The sequence below is a fragment of the Medicago sativa genome, chromosome 7, assembly GCF_051527215.1.
Source record: "Medicago sativa cultivar Bolivia chromosome 7, Bolivia_mono, whole genome shotgun sequence".
Taxonomy (NCBI): Eukaryota; Viridiplantae; Streptophyta; class Magnoliopsida; order Fabales; family Fabaceae; genus Medicago; species Medicago sativa.
In genome coordinates, this window is record NC_140755.1 from 57,184,671 (window position 1) to 57,198,794 (window position 14,124).

The 14,124-nt window shown below is 30.8% G+C and overlaps 2 protein-coding genes across 2 annotated transcripts; both read right to left on the reverse strand.

Annotated features, from left to right (window-relative positions):
• Window positions 1–3,051: 3,051 nt before the first annotated feature.
• On the reverse strand, window positions 3,052–4,111 carry LOC146907024 (F-box/LRR-repeat protein At4g14103-like). The gene is made up of 4 exons (XM_085729020.1): window positions 4,034–4,111; window positions 3,837–3,924; window positions 3,217–3,716; window positions 3,052–3,132 (listed from the first exon to the last, which is right to left on the reverse strand). The coding sequence occupies exons 1-4, from the start codon at window positions 4,109–4,111 to the stop codon at window positions 3,052–3,054; spliced, it is 747 nt and encodes a 248-aa protein (XP_085585146.1).
• A 3,888-nt stretch (window positions 4,112–7,999) lies between these two features.
• On the reverse strand, window positions 8,000–9,454 carry LOC146907025 (putative F-box/LRR-repeat protein At5g41840). The gene is made up of 2 exons (XM_085726592.1): window positions 8,753–9,454; window positions 8,000–8,663 (listed from the first exon to the last, which is right to left on the reverse strand). The coding sequence occupies exons 1-2, from the start codon at window positions 9,452–9,454 to the stop codon at window positions 8,250–8,252; spliced, it is 1,116 nt and encodes a 371-aa protein (XP_085582718.1). The 3' UTR covers window positions 8,000–8,249.
• Window positions 9,455–14,124: the final 4,670 nt, after the last annotated feature.

The following is a 14,124-nucleotide window of genomic DNA, read 5'->3' on the forward strand; positions in this document are numbered from 1 at the left end:
ACCTATAATAGTTGATTTTTTAATTTTTCCGGGTGGGCCCAGCCCATGAAGGGCTCCGCCACTTGTATTATAAACTCTGATTTTTTCTAACAGTTAGCATTATGCTGTCAAATGTAATGCAAGAATTGTGTTAGGGTAACATTTGCCTTTGTATTGTAACCATACTATGGTGTGTTTTCTGAATTTTAGTTCGTCACTTTTTTGAGAAAGAAAAACACTAAGTTCAGTGCTCCATGAAGTGATATAACATTTTTTTGGACTAATTTTGTTGGCGAATTTCCTTTTGATTTTTGTTTGGAATACCATTTAATTTTTGCATGGTTCTAATATATTTTTATGCAGCAAGAGAGCCTGGTGAACAGTGATATATTTTTCTTGTTGTAGACGTGATTGTAACTTTAAAATTGCATTCTTTATCAATTATATAGTCTTATTATTGGTTCCTTTCAGATAGTTATGTTATCTATCCCATTTGCTTAAAAATTGATTTGTCTTATTAGAGTTCAAATCCATAATTAACCAAATCAATTCAGTTGGTTACTCGGTCTCCATTCTGATGTCTCTCTAGACAATATTGTAAACATTTCTACAAATTCAATTCCCTCGTTTTGCTCTCTTCTACTATACCCATAACGTACAACACTATTTTATAGCATCTTTGGAATCTATATATTAAACATTGTTGTTTTTCCTGTCGATTCCGCAGATCCCATATTCAGTAAAGTAAACATCCAAATAATGTGGCCTAAAACTGCAACTGTGATTGCAACATCCATGTTTTAGAGGCATCAGCGCATTTGATTGCGATGATTTTTGAAACATAAAAAATACTGACATAAAGTACATAAGTACAACTAGTGACCACACATGAGGCGCATTTGGTCACGATATCAAAAACTGACACAATCACGTTTATGATAGTAAGCTGCAGTTATTTATTTCAGCTGCATTCAATGCACATATGAAAAAAAAAAATTCCTCTAACTTCAAAAGAAGAAACGAACAGCTGCAGTTATTTATTTCAGCTGCATTCAATGCACATATGAGACACAAAATCTAAGATACTACAATAGGCATCTACTCCCTCCGTTTCAAAATGAGTATCGTTTTAGGCTTTGACACACAGATTAAGAAATGGAATGAAATAATCATTGGATATGACGCTTTTACTAAACTGCCCTTAGAAAAAGACAAAATTAAAGTTGCATTGAAAATTGTGTGAGAGAAAAGTTGGAGTATTTATTGAGGGTAAAGTTGAAAGAAAAAAATTAAAGTTGTATTGAAAATGTAAAGTGACATTCATTTTGAAACAAATTTTTTTGGCTAAAGTGACACTCATTTTGAAACGAAGGGAGTAATAAACTATCACGGCATGTTTCAATCGATTTTTCGATTACCAATTTGAACAAATGCTATAAAAGTATATTTTGCACAATCAAAAATAACTTCAATTTAGACATTTAATACCACGTTAAATACCACGAAAATGAAATCTTTCACTAATTTTTAGAGATGTAGATAGAGTACAGCACTCCAGAAACCAGCCATTGCATTACTTGTAATATAAAAAACAAATACAAATGCAATAATTTAGGAACAAATTGCAACTAGCCAAACAAGTATCATTTAATATAGGCTTAATTAATGAATTGGTCCATTAAGTTATTTATTGGTTACAATTTGGTCCAATAAGTTATTAACGTCAAAAAATGGTCCCTTAAGTTACACTTCATCAGTCAATTAAATCCCAACCGTCAATTTAAAAAAAAACGTTAAATCATCCTACGTGGCATATGACTGGGTGGAAAACAGGCAAATAAGTGACGATGACATGGCATAAGTGACGATTATCCAATGAATTCACATTATCCTAATTCTACTGAGACATAATCTGAGCCATTAGTTTCAGCCCCTGTCACTATTTTACTGATAAAATGAATCAAAATGTCACTCCTGCTTCATATCAGAATTGCTTTATACTCCCTCCGTCCCATATTACTTGACCTAGTTGACTCTGTCACGTATGCCAATGCACAATTTTAAACTTAAATTTTTTTAATAATCTAGTAGAAAAAATTACGAAAATTTGATATTTTGAAAATATTAATCGAGACGAATCTAACAACATCTTATATGCTATATTTTGTTTTTATATATTAGTAGAAAAATAGAGTCAAAGCATGTTACATGAATAGTGCAAATATTCTAAATAGGTCAAGTAATATGGGACGGAGGGAGTATTAGTTTCAGAACTATTGCTTTATATCAGAATTGCTTGCAAAATGAATTATACAGTCATTATCGTATTGCATTTTACATTCATCAGTGCAAGAATTCACCTTATTTTTTACCTTAACCTTTAATTTTTGTATTGTAATTAAAATTAATTTATGTATTGTATTTTAGGGTCTATTACCAGCCATTGATGAGCTATTGCCGGGGGTGGATCACATGTTTTGTGTTAGGCACTTGTACAACAATTTCAGGAAAAGGTATCCAGGGAAAAAGCTTAAAGAGTTGATGTGGAGGGCTGCCGTCACTTATTTGCCTGTTTTCCGCCCAGTCATATGCCACGTAGGATGATTTAACATTTTTTTTTCTCAAAAAATTGACAGCTGGGATTTAATTGGCTGACGGAGTGCAACTTAAGGGACCATTTTATAACGTTAATAACTTATGAGACCAAACTGTAACCAATAAATAACTTAAGGGACCAATTCATTAATTAAGTTTTTAATATAAATTTGGCATGTCGGTGAGCTCTTTGGGAAGGACAATAACTCATGTTGTAATTCAAGCTTCATCTGGGGATCCATGGAAGACACAAAACTAATTGTCATCATCTGTAAAGATGTTGAATTCAACATAATATATCGAACAAATTTTATCGCATATTCTTCTCCAATAAAATTTTCAATAGTGCACTTTTTCAACCGCAAAGAGAGGCATTCCAGTAAAATACTTGGCCCAGAGAAATGATAACAAATTGATGAAAAACATGGAGGCATCTCAAGGTCAAATTTTTGAAGCATGGGGCAATTCTTCAACACATCAAAAACCAGTTTCCAGTAAACGCAAATAGACGAGATGCACATGAGTCAAATTGTGAAAAACTGGAATGTTGCCAAACATCTGCAAAAGTGACAAAAAAAACAAGACATGTAAAATAGTGACATAATAAAAAAAATTAAATAAACAAATTAAGCACTATGTTACCTCTACCAAGCGAAGAGATTCAACACTGCAAAGAGGTTTTAAAGGAAAATCAGATTGAGAAAAGTGTAAAATGTTTGCCCTAACCAACTTTGGTAAACATTTAATCACTCGGTCAGGGGAAATCGATGAGTTACGGATGATTATGTTTTCTGCTTCAAAATCCTCAAGAATTGGACAACCATTAAGAAGTTCAATAAAAAACCAACGTTCATCAAAGCGAACAAAGTTTAGAGGTAAACTTTTGAGTAAGGGAAAATCAACATCTGAAAAAGTATGCATGCAAAAATCTTCCAGTTTGAGCACCACAAGGTTACGTAAACTATAAATGCAACAGGGCAAGCTAAGGTCCAATTGGATTTCAAGGTGCTCCAATTGATGTTCTGCTGCATCGGCTAAGCACGTCTTGAAACCATATTCCAAAGTTTCATCAACAAAAATCACTTCACATATGAGGCGGAATCTTTTGATGGGTTGGCGGTGAACACTTCGTTTGAAAATGGCTGCAATTACCAAGTTTAAAAACAGGGAAATGGATTTGCCGGATTCGATAAATCGATATAAATCGAGGTCAATAGTAGGAACTAGGAGCCAGACTGAGGTCCATCTTTTTCAAAGAAGACTTGTTGTGAAAGCATCTTCAGTTGGAAGAAATGAGAGAATGTGACTTAGGATTTCATCTGACATTGAGCTAATCCTGTCATCCTCCATCTGCATTTCAAAATTGTGAAGATCAATTAAAAGAAATGAAATAACGTTGTTTCAGTATAATGCAAATCATCTTTTTTGGGTGAAAATATAATGCAATATTGTTAACTACCTTTTGCTTGGTGCAGAATATCGACCGTCTTCTACTACTAGTACTTGCACCTTGTGTACTGATTTGAATCATATACATCGATACTTTATACTATCAATTTCATCTCGGTAACGTAATTGTTTATTGCTAGCAGTACGTAGTAATGTCATATGACTATTTGTTTTCTCGAGTAACTTAAGGGATGTGTGTGTATTAGACCATTTACAATGGTCACCAACATTAAACACCCTTCAACACCCACTTTTTCAATTCCCAACACTCCACATCATCTTCTCTCTCTTAATTCAACACTCATTCAACTTTAACCTCTCCAATGGTTTTTTTTCATTCAACACTCTACCCCACCACCTTTTATTTCTTATTCTTATTTAATTTTATATTTTTGTTTTTATAATTACATAAAATTACAATTATCGATTATAATTAAATTAAAATAAAGAAACACTTAACATTTTTTTTTGTAAAAACAAAATTTATTTAAATAATTTATTTTTATTTTCTTAACTTAAAATGCAATACAACAAACTAAGCACGCAACACACAAATAACTTAAAATGCAAGAAAAAAAAAGCACACAACACACAAGCAATTTATTTAGTACGATACAAATCATCTTCAATCACGAAACATTCCAAACTTTTGTGTGTGTTTGTAATTTTATTTGGCGAGCATGTATATTTAAGTATTTAATTTTTTTTTTCCATGTTTAACATATCAAATGGCGCCATTTGTTGTTTTTTTTTTACTATTTTTTTTTGTTTGCCATGTGAAATGGAGAGCATAATATTTATTTATTTATTTTTTTTTTTTTTTGCATGCCATGTGAAATGGCGAGCATCCTATTTGTTTTTTTTTTTAATTTTTTTTTGCATGCCATGTGAAATGGCGAGCATCCTATTTGCACGCCAATTGCACGCCGCCACGTGGCATCCTGTGGCAGATTAATTGGTGTTGAATCCGTTAATCCTCTCTCTCGTCCAGCAGTTCATTCAACACAGTTTCAACATGCCATTGCAGTGCTTTTGCTTGTTTAATGTCAGGTTCAACAGCACCATTGCACATAGTCTTAAAGTAGGATCAATTCTCAAGCTGCGTGTGACCTGACCGTTTATAGTACTCCATCGATGCTCTGTCATTCTCAAAAGCCTAAAGGGTATCTAGTAAGGGCAATTTAGTACTCTCTCCGTCCCAAATTGTACGACGTTTTGGGCATTTCACACATATTAAGAAATGCAATTAATATTGTGTGGAAAAGAGATATTATGAGTTGTTTTACAAAATTGTCCTTAATAAATAATATGTGAAAGATAAATGAAAGAATTGAAAGAAGAGAGAGTAATAAATAGTTAAGGTTATAATAGGAAAAGTAACATTAATGTTGCATTGGTATTGTAAAACGACATATAATTTGGGACAAATATTTTTCCCTAAAGCGACATACAATTTGGGACGGAGGGAGTAAAAGCATTATATCCAATGATTATTTCATTCCATTTCTTAATCTGTGTGTTAAAGCCTAAAGCGACACTCATTTTGAAACGGAGGGAGTATTAATTAAATGATACAATTGCAAAAATGTAATCCCTCCATTTTGTATTCCTTCATCCGATCCTTATCTACTACTTATTATCATAAGAAAACTAAGTACTGCCATATATCCCAAATTATCCTTCTTAATTCTCACTAAGGGTCCGTTTGGTTCGAGAATTAAGAAGAGAGGGGAGGGAAGGAGAGAGAGAAGGGGTTTTAACGGAGGGGAGGTGAGGGAAGATATTTTAATTAAAAATATGTTTGGTTCGCAAGGGAAGGAGAGGAATTTTAAAATTATTTTACTGTTTTATCCTTAAACTTAATTAAATAAGGATAATAAAGTAACGAAACAATAACGATATAATCAATAACAATACGATGTAGACGATGAAATAATGGATTAATAATAGGGTTGTTACAAGTAGTAATATAAGTTTTACAAGGATAATATAACCTAAGAATAATAAAAGTTGTTACAAGATAATATAACATATAACCTAATAATAATAATAATAATAATAATAATAATAATAATAATAATAATAATAATAATAATAATAATAATAATAAAAGTTGTTTCAAGGATAATATAACCTAATAATGATAAATGTTGTTTTTCTTTTTTGGGAAATAATAAATAAATGTTGTTATAAGGATAATATTTAGATTTTAAATTAATCTAAGGATAATTTTGGCAATGCAATAAAATTTGCTCCCCTTCTCTCCCCTCACCTTCTAAAAATTGAATCAAACACTTCAAATTAAAAATATTAACTCCATTCCCCTTCAAAACTCCCAAACCAAATGGACCCTAAATCTCTTATTCCATGGGTATAATTGTCATTAGCTCTTCTTAATCAATTTTAATTTTTTAAAGAGAGTAATTAATACACACTGTTTTTTTTTTTTGTTTCCCAAGCAATTTTTAGTCGATCCATAATACACCTTTTATTTTTCAAATGATACTTTGAATGCAAAGGTATTGTACATTGTTTCTCTAATTGACGCAGAACGGAAGCAAAAGTTAGCAAGCGCTAGTATTCCGACCCTAGGCGGCTATAAATAAGAAGCTTATGTATTTCTCAAATCATAATTTGAAGATTAATTAATATATGAGTTTTCTATGTTGTGAGAACTTCTCCTTTGTCAAATACCACTTTTGATCCTTTTAGTTTGACAGAATTCTTAAGTTAGTCCTTTAAGTTTCGAAAGTTTCAATTAGGTCATTTTAGATTGACAGAATTCTCAAGTTAGTCCTTTAAGTTTCAAAAGTTTCAAATATGTTCTTTTAGTTGATAAACTATTTCACCATTACCACTGATGTCAGTCTTCGTTTAACTGATGCTGATGTAGCCGTTAAATTGTTGACTTGCATCAAAATGTTGTCTTTTAAAAGCTTGAAGGTGTCAAAACGCTACGTTTAATGGTCACAAATAATCATTTATAGAGCTAGAAAGAAATCTATTTACAACAACAAATGTCTTTCTAGCACTATTAAACGACATTTATAGTGCTAGAATGATCATTTGTGACAATTAAATGTAACGTTTTGACACCCTAAAACTTTTAAAAGGCAGCATTTTGATCCAAGTCCACAACTTAATGACTACATCAGCATCAATTAATTATTAACTGACAACATGGGTAACGGTGAAATAGTTTATCAACTAAAAAGACCTATTTGAAACTTCTGAAACTTAAAGGACTAACTTGAGAATTCTGTCAAACTAAAATGACATAATTGAAATTTTGGAAACTTAATGGACTAACTTGGGAATTTTGTCAAACTAAAAGGACCAAACGTTTGGCCGATCAAAAACTTTTATAGTGTTGGTTCCACCTACAGGTCGTGGTTAGAGTCGCACTTTTACCTAATAATTTTGGTTCTACCAACATATAACGGTTAGGGTCAAATTCTTTACCTGTTTTCAAGACGGTCAAATCTGTCTCTTATAAAAGACCCCTCCCACCTTTCTGGCCAAACATAATTTAAGGTCCAGATCTACAATTCTTAATGATTCAAAACTCTCTTCTTTGTTTCAAAATAAAACTTATCCACTTTTATAATGCCGACAAATATTGTTCAATAGCTTTAAATCTTATTTGCTTCAAAAAGTAGCTTTAAATCTTACTAAACTCTTCAATATGGGATTGTACAGTATCCTCAAAAGAATACGATTGAGAAAAGCATATCCAACAATTCACCTATATTATCGAAAATAAAACATATCCTTATGAACTAAAAGATTCATCAAAATAACAGAATCTATATATTCCTTCAATCAAACCAAGTCAAATTTAATAATAATTTTAAAAATAAACAATACTCCCTCCGTTTCAAAATGAGTGTCGTTTTAGGTGTTTACACACATATTAAGAAATGCAATAATTAAGAGAAAAAGAATAGTTATTTTACCAAATTATCCTTATTAACTATTGGTTAGTTTTAAAAGTAATACTTTGGAAGTCGTGTGCAGAGTATTAATTGGAGGGTACAATTGAAAAGAAAAAGTTATTATTGCATTGGAAACTGAAAGCGACACTCATTTTGAAACAAATTTTTTTGGCTAAAGCGACACTCATTTTGAAACGGAGGGAGTATCATTTTTGGTAATCTGCAAAATGAGACATCATATGTAACACAACAAATTAAAAATGCAATCAACTAGAAACAATTTGCAGCTACTCAAACAAATTTAAAATTAACTTCACATGTCGCGGAGTTCACTGGGAAGAACGATAACTCTTTTTGCATTTCAAGCATCTCCTGGGGAGTCATGGATGGTGGACTGCATATTGTTATCCTCTGTAAAGATGTTGAATTCAACATAATATGTTGTACAAATTGCAACTCGTGATGTTGTCCTCTATAATTTGCAATAGTGCACTCTTTAAAATGCGAAGACAGGCGTTCAGGAAAGATATCTGGGAACCAAGAAAGAGAAGAAACTGACGTTACAAGTTGAGGCATATCAAGAAGAAGTTTTCGAAGCTTAGGGCATTTCTCCAACACATCGTATATCAAACACCAATTAACGTTTCTCCTACAGATAAGCTCCAAATGCGTCAAATTGGAAAACTCCGGAACAAATCCATAGATCTACATGTAACAAAAAGAAACAAAATAGGCAAATTAGCGAAATTGGAAATGAATAACAACTTGAAAAAGAATTAAGAATATATTCGTACCTCTTCTAGCCGAAGAAATTCAACATTAGAAAAGGCTTCTAAAGGAACATTGAAAACAGACAAATTAGAAATGTCTGCCTTGACCAACTTGGTTAACCTTTTAAACTCTGCATCATACTCATCTGTCGAGTTTCGGACAAATATATTTTTTGCTTCAAAATCCTCCAGAATTGGACAACCATCAAGAATTTGCAATAGTAACCAATGTTGAGAAAAATAAACTCCATTCAAATGTAAAGTTCTAAGCAAGGGAAGGTCAACTGACAAAATGGTTGTAATGTGTATCACTTTCAACTTGAGAACAACAAGGTTTCTGAAGCTAAAAACACAATTAAAATTATGTCTAGCCGAAATATGAACATCGAGGTGTTCCATTCCGCGTTCTGCAGCGGCAGTTAACCACGTCACGACAACAAATTCTAGTGGCTCATAAATAGAATTACCATCACATCTAAGGCAGAACCTTTTGATAGGATTTTGCAGACTTCGTGCGTAAATGGTAGCATATACCATATACAAAAAGCGTGGATAAAGTTCACGGCTCCATCGACGATCATCAAAGTCGAGATTGGGAATTAAAAGTCGTAGAGGTCTCCACCTTTTTGAGAGAATATTAGTTTTAAAAACATCTTCGGTCGGGACAAAAGAGAGAATGTGACAAATGATTTCATCTGGCAATGCACTAATCCGATCTTCAACCATCTGCATTCCAAAATCCAAAGGATCGATTAAAAAATGATAGTATTGGACTCCACTTGTGTACCGCTAAGGAGGAAATGTCACTGACATTGACCAATCCAATTGTGACACGTACATTAATTCAACTATTTTCTCTTTCTTTCAATCTTTATATGTTTAACAAAATTGTATTGTCACATGTCACACTTGAATTGGTCAATGACATGTGACATTATGTCACACAAGTGCAATCCACCAAGACAATAACAAAAACAACAACCAAGTCTTATTCACTTTGTATGTGGGGTCGACTACATGGATCAAGATTTATATCCTATAGATATTGAATAACATAGCGCACTTTGATTAACCAAAAAATTATGCATCTTTATAGATTTATCTTTTTTCACAAATAAAAAAGCAAGGTTATTTAAATTCAATATACTAATAAGAATCACAGAAACAAACATTTTTTTAGTATATAGCCTATGTACAACATCATCGGGGAGGTCGTTCCTCTGATAGTTGAGAAGTAACAACAAAAAAAAAGTGGCAGTGACTATGGCAGAAGAATGTGAATGTGAATTTGATTTAGTAAGCATAGAAGAACTCTAGCTTGACTCTATTGAAGAATTAAACGTGAAAAACATTGAAAAAAATATATAATCACAGAAGAGGGATGCATGCAAGGGAAAAATATAATCATTGAAAAAATGTTTTTATAAATTAGAAAAATGGAGTGAGGAAAAGATAAATAGAAAGAAATTTTAAACTGAATATAATTAGTATTTGTTACTCACCTCAAGAGTTTCGGTCAGCCAGAAGAAGAAGAAGAAGAAGAATAAGAGTTTCTCTTGTGAAGTACAGTTTGGTGTTTCTATCTGCAACAAAGGACTTCTAGTATTCCAAAGGTTCAATGAATCACATCGATCATTCAAACTTCCTATATTTATATCATATTAGTATATTATATTTTTTTACTTTATCTAAAATAATAACAAATTGACGATCAAGTCTACTAAATTAGTAAAATTAAAATCTAATCGAGGATATTTTAAAGAATTTAGTGGATATTAGTTTCAAAATATAAGTTTTTTTTTAAAGTTTGTTATCAACTACTCCAATTTTTGTGAAACAAAAAATATTGTTATTTTTTTTATTATAACGGTTTTTTTTTCTCATTTTTTTCACCAACTGTTTTTTTACCTCATTTTTCTACTGAACTGTTTTTTTTTTTTTTTAAGTTTGTTATTGATTTGTTTTTTAATAATATTCAATTGCTCAACTTCTTGCTAAACAAAAAAAAAATTATCCTTTTTTTTAATATAACAATTTTTTTAAAGAACGGTGCAAATTTTTACTTTTTTTTTCCTTTTTAACATATATGAATTCCATCAATCATTTCATCCAAAATTATTAATGATAATTAATTTCATGAATAATCACTTGGAAAATTCCCACTTTTTGCATGCATGCGAGATGGTCCACAAGATTTTGATTGTCCTTTTCAAATTATGAATTTGATGTCATATTTTTTGTGACTAAGTGTGTGCGCGTGCGCGTGGAAGCGAGTGTGTCTTTATGAAATATAGTTACACACATGTGTGTGTTATTTTTTCTCATAACAAATAATCAATAATTAACTCCTTCTCCCCAATAATTTTAAATTTTTTTCCACACATATTCTTTTATTTTTTTCCATTATAATTGCTCTTTTACTTTACACTTGAAATTTTTAATGATGTTACTCATCTTTTTTATTTTATTTTAGAAGGGATTACTCATCTTTTTTTATAGAATCTCAACTCTTCATGGAACCATTATTATAAATAACAAATTTTGTTTAAATTTGCAATAACAAGAAACAAACAATATTGTGCAAATTTTGTTTAAAAAAACTTAAGTTTTCCAAATAGATAACACTAAGTTTTTATCGAAAATTAGTAAAAGACTCGTGCAATTGACAGGTCACGTAACATTGTTGTAATTATATAAAAAATAATTAATTTGTTGATAGTATCATGAATTGTTTAAAGATGGTAAATAAAAATTATCAACATTAATGTAATGTTTCTATTGAAAAAAGTTATATGCGAAAATCCGTTAAATATTTGCACCGCATCCGTTCCAGATTTTATTTGCCTATATTTGCGAAAGCAATTTTATGTACTGATTTGATGTGAGATGCGTAAAAAAATTTACTAATATGAGAAATTCGATATGATAAATTTTTGAAAAGTCGTGATTATTTCCATAATATCAACATTAATGTAGTGTTTCTATTAAATATTTTGTTATTATATGCAAAACACCGTTATATATTGTCACCGCGCTCGTTGCGGATTTTATGTGTTTGTATCTACGGAAGAATATTTTTATGTGCCGATATGAGAAAGTTGATATGATAAAATTTTGAAAACCTATGACTATTTTTCAAAATATCAACATTATTGTAGTGTTTCTGTTAATTTTTTTTTTCATTTTATATGCAAAACACCGTTAACTATTTCTATTACACTCGTTGCAAATTTTATGTGCTTTTATTTATAGAAACCATTTTTTATGTACCAATATGAGAAAATTTGGAAAACTCGTGACTGTTTTCAAAATATCAACATCATTGTAGCATTTCTATTGAATATTTTTTACTTTATATGTAAAACACCGTTAAATATTTGCGTCGTACTTGTTGTGGATTTTATGTGCTTACATATGCGGAGGAATTGTTTTAAGTATCGAAATGATAAATTGTTTGGTATCCTTTGATTGAGCGCATTCGAAGTAGATTGTCTGGTTGAAAGAGTAGGAATCTCTCTGAGAGGTTGGCTGATTCTTCTTAAGTTTGTACTGTCCTCCATATTGATTTATTTTATTTCCTTTTTCAAGGCGCCCTGAGGTATCATTTCTTCTCTTGATCATATTTTTAGTACTTTTTTTTTGGGTGTGGGTGTGTGTGGGTGTATGTGGGGGGGGGGGGGGTAGGAAATTGTCTTCGATAAAATGAGATACTTTATGTATGGAAAGGGTGAATGGAGGTTTGAGGGTTAGGAGGTTGAAGTAATTTAGTTTATCTATACTTCGAGGGGTTTGGAGGAAAGGAAGAGTTTGTGGTATAAAGTGTTACGTGTGAAGTATGGCCAGGAAGGCGGGAAGATGTTTTGGGAGAGTGGGATGGTCGGTGTGGTGGTAAAATTTGAATCATATTAGAAGGGGGTGGCGTGTTAAACGGAGATGTGATTGTTGGATAATACAAATAAAGAGATGGATGATGGAACATCTACTTTGTTTTGGAAGGATTCGTGGCTTGATGGTTCCTCTCTAGACGTTAGCTTTAGAAGACTTTTTGAGTTGACTGATAATGAATTAATAATTGTTGCTGATATGTATCTGCTGAGGTGGAGTGTTAATGGAGAGGCGTGGAAGTGGCGAAGGAGATTGTTTGCGTGAAAGGATGAGTTGGTGAGGGAGTGTGTAGATCGATTGCCTATTGTTGTTTTGCAGGTTGAGGCGGCAGATCGATGGATTTGGAAGCTTCGTCCTTCCCAATGGTACATGATAAAAAATGCTTATAACAACTTATAATAGAACATTTTTTTTTGAAGGAACTTATAATAGAACATGAAACTTTATTTTATAAAAAATCATATATATATATATATATATATATATATATATATTTCATTAACCACTTGATGAAAGTAGTTAATGAAATATTTTTGTCAAGTAACTTTTTATTAATAATAGAATGAGACTTTATTTTATAAAAAAAATTGAGTTAAATATGTTTTTAGTCTTATAAATATACCAACTTTTCGTTTTAGTCTCTCTAAAATTTTCATTCGAGTTTTGGTCCCTGTAAAATTTTCAATCACCACTTTTGGTTCTTATTTTTAAGTTAAATCATGTGTAGTCTTTGTATTTTTCAATTAAGTTGTGCATAAATGTGTAGAATATTGTAAAAATCTCTCAATTTTTGTTTAGAATTCTTTAACAAAACATGAATTAAATTTAAACTTTTAACTGCAGAAAATATATAATTTCATATTTAATTCACGTTTTGTTTAAAAAATTCTATTATTTTTGGAGATATTCTTATAATATTATAAACTTTTATGCAAAATTTTATTCGAAAATACGAATTATACATACGAGTTTACTTAAAATGAATGGCCAAAAGTGAAGATGAAAAACTTCTGAGGAACTAAAAGTTGAAGAAATTTTTTAAAGAGACTAAAACAAAAAATTATTATATTTACAGAGATTAAAAACATATTTAACCCATTTTTTTAATAGATAGAAGAAATTGGAAATAATCATTAAAACTAACACACACAAGTAAAAATGTGTTCGAAACTCAATCATGTAACTTATGTATTTTTGTTAGTTAAGGTAGAATTTACAAACACCCTTAGATCTTGTCCGGATTAAACTCAATTAAAAGTAATTTAAAGTAATTTTTTAAGGTAGAATTTAAAGTAATTTTTTAATAGAAAATATATATTTTTTTTATAATGATCAAATTAACTTTGAATAAACTATCAAATTTGTCCCTGTTTTTATAAGTTATTTTTCATTTAGTCTCAGACTCTATTAATATTTCAAAATAGTCTTTGTTTTTATCAAAAGTTTCTCAATTAAGTCTCTCGTCATGTGAAAAAAAACATAAAAACATGGGTCTAATTGAAAAACTTTTG